General features: G+C 49.2%; 1 protein-coding gene across 1 annotated transcript in view; it reads left to right on the forward strand.

The window, feature by feature from the left end:
* The window catches only part of LOC144672410 (Fc receptor-like protein 5), a 74,122-nt gene extending 68,455 nt beyond the window's left edge, over positions 1-5,667 (forward strand). Inside the window, exons 10-11 of the mRNA XM_078534254.1 lie at positions 1,669-1,706; positions 4,600-5,667. Of these exons, the coding sequence (XP_078390380.1) occupies positions 1,669-1,706; positions 4,600-4,665 (104 nt within the window). The 3' untranslated portion in view covers positions 4,666-5,667. The remainder of the gene's footprint in view (positions 1-1,668; positions 1,707-4,599) is intronic.
* The last annotated feature ends 333 nt before the right edge of the window (positions 5,668-6,000 follow it).

Here is a 6,000-nt window from a genome sequence, read left to right on the forward strand (position 1 = left end):
AAAAACACATGTACAAAGAGGCTTGAGTGGGTCTAACATATTTACAAGGATGATCGAAGGAGCTGCAACTTTCAGCAGGGATTTAGTATTGCTGGGTCTCGCTACTTATGAAAAAGGGAGACTGAGGGAGTATCTAATAGAGTTCTTTCAAACACATAAGAAAGTTTCTAGTCGTGGGGAGAGCAAAACCAGAGGTGGTGAATATGGTATCTCCTTAGTAAACCAATTATGTATTCTGAAGTTCTAATTTGAAATAAAAAGGAAAAAAGACTTCCATTAAAATAACAATTTACACCACCAATGGACGCCTTGAACGCGTTTTGGAAGTGTTAAGGACATGATTATACCCACAGGGTTCTCATTAGAATCATCGAACTTTATTTACCGGCTGCAGCAGCAGTTACAAGCCTTCAGCTAGCTCCACAAAAGAAAACTCCCACTCTAAGGTCTCCTGCGCTTCCAGTTGATTGGTTCACACAGTCACGCGATACTGTTCATCACAATGAGTCTTAAAGCTACAGTCAACACTTTCCTCAAAGCTGCAATTACTGCAGAAATAAACTGGATGTTTGAAGTTTTCAACTGTATCAGAACCGGGCGCCATTATGCGCAAATCAAACTCCCACAAACAACAATTTGACAAACATCAGATATTTTCCTTTGGTGATGTTGATTGTTGGGTAAAAATTACCCAGGATACCAAAAAATCATTCCCCGACTCTTCTGCGAATCGCCTCTCCGGGGTTATTTTCATCGGCCAAGCCAGCAGATGGAGCCTTTCTTTGCAGTCCATTCCAGCTGTGCAGCGCCCCCTCAGTACTGCACTGGAATGTCCGTTTGGTTATCTTATCATGAAGCGCGGGAGTGGGTCTTAAACTAGGAATGTTTACCCAGAAATGCTGGGATTATGGATCACGCCACCCCTGGGAGTTACCGTTCCGAATAATTTAAAAGCTTTAAAGAATAGGCTGGGTGAAGTATGAAGGATAAGTGAGGGTTTTACTGACTGACCAACTTGAAACATAGAAACTTAGAAAATCGGAGCAGGAGGAGGCCATTCGGCCCTTCGAGCCTGGTCGACCATGCAGTGGGACCTTTATCTCAATACTCGCGCCATTACACCATACCCCCGCACTCTCCCCATACCTCTTGACGCCTTCAGTCTATAAAACTATATCCTTCTGAAATATATTCTGAGTTGGCCTCCACAGCCCTCAGTAGTAGAGAATTCCATAGTTCCACCTCACCCTGAGTGGAAGATCTTTCACCTCATCTCAGCCCTAAATGTTCTGCCCCGTTTCGTGTCAATCAGACACTTTATCACACCAATGTTGCATTTGTGATGTTGGTAACCATTAAGAGCCACGTAATGTAAATCTGCTCCCCAATCTCTGGAAAATCCCTGCCGAATCCATTTCCTGGATTGAAGAAGAAATTGGAAATGAAACGCTCATTTTGGAACTGTAATCGCTCCCACACGAGCAGTCAAAGGCCTCCGTGTGCTGGTTGACGAATAGTTGCTCCTAACTCTTGGCAGTAACGGTAACTTAATGAAGCATCCTCGAGAAAACAAGCCTACCATTGACATCAAACTCTTCACTGAAAGGGACGAATATTGCCAGCACTTACTCACAATATGTGATTTTAATATGCTGTTGTTTCATTTAGACGCTGTTCTTAACCTTCAAACAAAGCCGAACAGTCATGTAAGTTGCAATTGGGGATGTCTCGGTGGGAGCGTGCGGGGTAAGGGGGTGTGCGCTTGAGGGGGTTTGCGGGTGAGGGGCTGTGCGGGTGAGGGTCTGTGCGGGTGAGGGCCTGTGAGGGTGAGGAGGCTGTGCGGCTGAGGCGCTGTGCGGGGTAAGGGGCTGAGCAGGTAGGAGGCTGTGTGGGTGAGGGGGTTTACGGGTGAGGGTCTGTGCAGGTGAGGCGTGCGGGTGAGGGTCTGTGCGGGTGAGGGTTTGTGCGGGTGAGGGGCTGTGCGGGTGAGGGTCTGTGCAGGTGAGGGGCTGTGCGGGTGAGGGTATATGCGGCTGAGGGGCTGTGCGGGTGTGGGTCTGTGCGGGTGAGGGTCTGTGCGGAGAGGGTCTGTGTGGGTGAGGGGGTTTACGGGTGAGGGTCTGTGCGGGTGAGGGTCTGTGCGGGTGAGGGTCTGTGCGGGTGAGGGTATATGCGGCTGAGGGGCTGTGCGGGTGAGGGTCTGTGCGGGTGAGGGGGTTTACGGGTGAGGGGGTTTACGGGTGAGGGTCTGTGCGGCTGAGGGTCTGTGCGGGTGAGGGTCTGTGCGGAGAGGGTCTGTGCGGGTGAGGAGGCTGTGCGGGTGAGGGTCTGTGCGGGTGAGGGGCTGTATGGGTGGAGGGCATCCTGGTGCGTGAAGTGCGGGGTGTGGTGCATACAGAGCATTGGGCTGTGCGGGTGAGGGTCAGTGCGGGTGAGGGTCAGTGCGGGTGAGGGTCAGTGCGGGTGAGATGCTGTGCGGGTGAGGGTCTTTGCGGGTGAGGGTCTGTGCGGGTGAGGGTATATGCGCCTGATGGGCTGTGCGGGTGAGGGTCTGTGCGGGTGAGGGTCTGTGCGGAGAGGGTCTGTGCGGGTGAGGAGGCTGTGCGGGTGAGGGTCTGTGCGGGTGAGGGGCTGTATGTGTGGCGGGCATCCTGGTGTGTGATGTGCGGGGTGTGGTGCATACAGAGCATTGGGCTGTGCGGGTGAGGGTCAGTGCGGGTGAGGGTCAGTGCGGGTGAGGGTCAGTGCGGGTGAGAGGCTGTGCGGGTGAGGGTCAGTGCGGGTGAGAGGCTGTGCGGGTGAGGGTCTCTGCGGGTGAGGGTCAGTGCGGGTGAGAGGCTGTGCGGCTGGGGGGGTGGCGTGCGGGTAATGGAGGTCACTTGCAGTAGGCGGGGAGTTGGCGGGCGGGGTGGGGTTTGTGCGAGTGAGGGGGCGATTTGAAAATCCTCGGATGCTCTCTTTTATTTTGCTCATTCAGACTCCTGGAGGAATGTGTGCAAAATATTCCTGCATTCACCCGCTTCATCCTATTTCTGTTTTTTAACATCATGATCCTCTTGTCCGTTAATGAATTTTTATTCGAACAAATGCATTTTCAATCACGTTTTTAGCGTGTTTAAAATTGCCACCGAAATGCATGCGGGGAAGAGAATCCAACTGATCGATGTTTGTTTTAGCGGATTGAACAGCCGATTCTCAATAGGACACGAATGTTTCAAACTGAAGTGAAGAGTTGCTCCCTCTGCAGGACATGGAGTGAATTGATAATTTGTGTGACGCTATTGCTGCTGCACATCTAAAATACACTCCCAAAGAACCGGAAATAGCACTGTGCAGCAGTTATTGTTACACTTGTGGTTTGTGTGCGGAATACAAGAAACATTATTATCGAAAAAAGTCATATTTCTATTGTCTAGGCTGAACAAGCGTGAAATGTCAATATCCTACACCAGCCATTATTGTATTCTAGCCTGAATGCTGAGTTGCCTCTACTATAGATGCTTTGTTAATGAACGATGGACAATTTCTCTGGGCGTAAGTCTGTAGCTGCACAGAGCACTGGCGAGAGCCCGCGTGTGCAGCTCTGCTTTCCATACTTGAAGCGGGACAAACTTGTATTGGAAGCAGCTCAATGAAGGTTCATTAGGCTGATCCCTGGCATGAGAAGGTTATCTGATGAGGAAAGTTGCGCATTGACACTTTTGGGTTCAGACGAATGAGAGGTGATCGTTTTGAAACCAAGAAGATACTAGGAGGTGTAGGGAGCGTGACACGGTAGATACTCTGAGGATCCCTCCCCTCCTGTCGGAATCTAGGCCTGGAGGCAAGTGCAGAGATTAAAAAAGAATACCTCCCATTGAAAACGGAGATGAGAAGCAAGTTCTTCCCTCAGAGGATCGTTTGTCTGTAGAATTATGTCCTTCACAGAGCAGTGGTGGCTGTGATATTGAATATATTGAAGACTGAGTTAGATAGAAATTTGGCTGGCAAGGGAGTCAAGGGTTAAGGGGCGAGGGTGGGGGAGTGGGAGGCAAGAAGATGCAGTTCAGGACACCATCAGATCAGCCATGGCCTTGTCGAATGGCAGGGCAAGGTCGAGGGGCAGAATGGCCTACTCCTGATCCTATTCCTTGTGTTGGTATATTCTTCTGATGATCGGGATTCGGCCCACCAATGTACATCCGCATGATTCCCTTCCCATTGAAGTTAATGGAACATTGGCGGATGATAACATATCGCCTGCGTTCAGGTCAAAAATCCCTCCCTTATTTGGAATCTCCTGTTTCCCTGCCTTTTCTGGCGAGTCCCTTCTTGTTAATACGAGAAACAACACCCCCACCCCCCCCCCCCCCCACACCCCACCCCCACCCCCTCACCCCGGTGCTAATAGCTTCACTGTGAAAAGTAACCGTGAGCAGACAGTCGATGCCCTTTAGCACTAAGGCCTGCTCCCCATCAGCAACTGTTCAATGGACCAAGCTCGCTGTTGAGTGTTTGCCTCTTTCTCCCACGCATCAACTGCTGATAGAATTTGGTGAATTTTTATCAGATTATAAGACGATTGTTTGAATTCCTGACCAATTGCGCCATTGTTTTCAGTGTCAGCGAGACACCAGCCAAGCCCAGAGTGAGGAGAGAACCATCTACGCAGAGGTGAAGCTGTAGAACAATTCCAGGAATCCTGGGCCCTCAGCGAGAAGTCCAGCGCCGATCAGCCCAATGACCATGAACATGTCTCCCATTTCACTATCATGCAAGGAAACTCTTTGTTTACCAGAGCTTTCCTGAGTACCGGAAGCCACTAGTGAAGTGCTGCCTCACTCCTGGAATTAAGTTTACATCATGTGCCAGGTGAACTAACATCTTGAAACAGGAGAAAGGGGGAGACCATTCGCCCCTCTAGCTTGCTGTTGGCGAATTATATCATGATACTTCTGTAGCTGTTCATTTCACTGTTTTTCTCCAAATGATCTATGACAGCCCCTGCATAGCAAGGAAGGAGTTCCCAATTTCTAATTGGCGCTTCCTGATATTATTCCTTAACTTCCTCGCTCTCATTTAACGTCTATATATTCTGCTGTCGGGAGTCTCTGATCAGAGCAAATGGTTTAACTCTCTCTGCTTTGTTAAAATGGTTAAACGTTGCAAACACCATAACCTGATGACCCATCAATATTCGGTCCTCAAGGGAACAGGAATCGAGCCTCTTCTCATCGTTTAACACATTGAGCGAGGTATCAACTGTGGTGCACCCGCTTCACGGACAAATTCTCAACCCCGTGGTGTGGTGACCAGAACTGAACAGTTACTCCAGATGGGATTTCACTGTGTATCCGGGCACCTGACGCTTAACGTCGACCCCCGTTGCATTCCCAACCTCTTTGAGAGAATTTGGACTGCCCTATTGATCCCGCACCGCTCAGGCCCAAATTACGAACTTGCCCGGTTTACCTCTCTGTGCTAAGGCGAGCAAATTCTTAACGCCCAGAAACTAAAGGCCAAAATCAATTTCCATTTCTGAGCGGGATTTTAGTGATGTTTATTGCTGGGGAAGCTCCCTTTTTTAATGTCATAGTTAAGATGCTTTGGTAGCTTTTTAATGTTCTCCCAGTCTGGTTGTAAAGCAATCCGCGCTTTCAGTTTCTCAATAAATACATTACAATTTGACGAATGAGCTGCTTCTTGTTTTACTCTAGTCACGAGAAGATTCCATCCGCAACAGGTCATTAGACCAGCAGTTAGATTAACTATTTAGACCTTGTTGTTATAAACGACATGAGACGACATGAAATTGGGAGGGAGGGTCCGCACTGATTTGCACCAGAGAACATTCCACGACATGTCAATAAACTGGCAGAGAGGCATATAACAGGCGAATCGGCTTCAACAGAGATGCAGCCGCCCCATTACAGTTTGGTAAGAAAAATAAAACTCATCGGGACATTGAAACAGGAGCAGGAGTAGACCATTCGGCCCATCGAACCTGATCTGATTTCCATC

This window comes from Cetorhinus maximus, chromosome 38 (assembly GCF_964194155.1).
Source record: "Cetorhinus maximus chromosome 38, sCetMax3.hap1.1, whole genome shotgun sequence".
In the NCBI taxonomy this organism is placed as follows: Eukaryota; Metazoa; Chordata; class Chondrichthyes; order Lamniformes; family Cetorhinidae; genus Cetorhinus; species Cetorhinus maximus.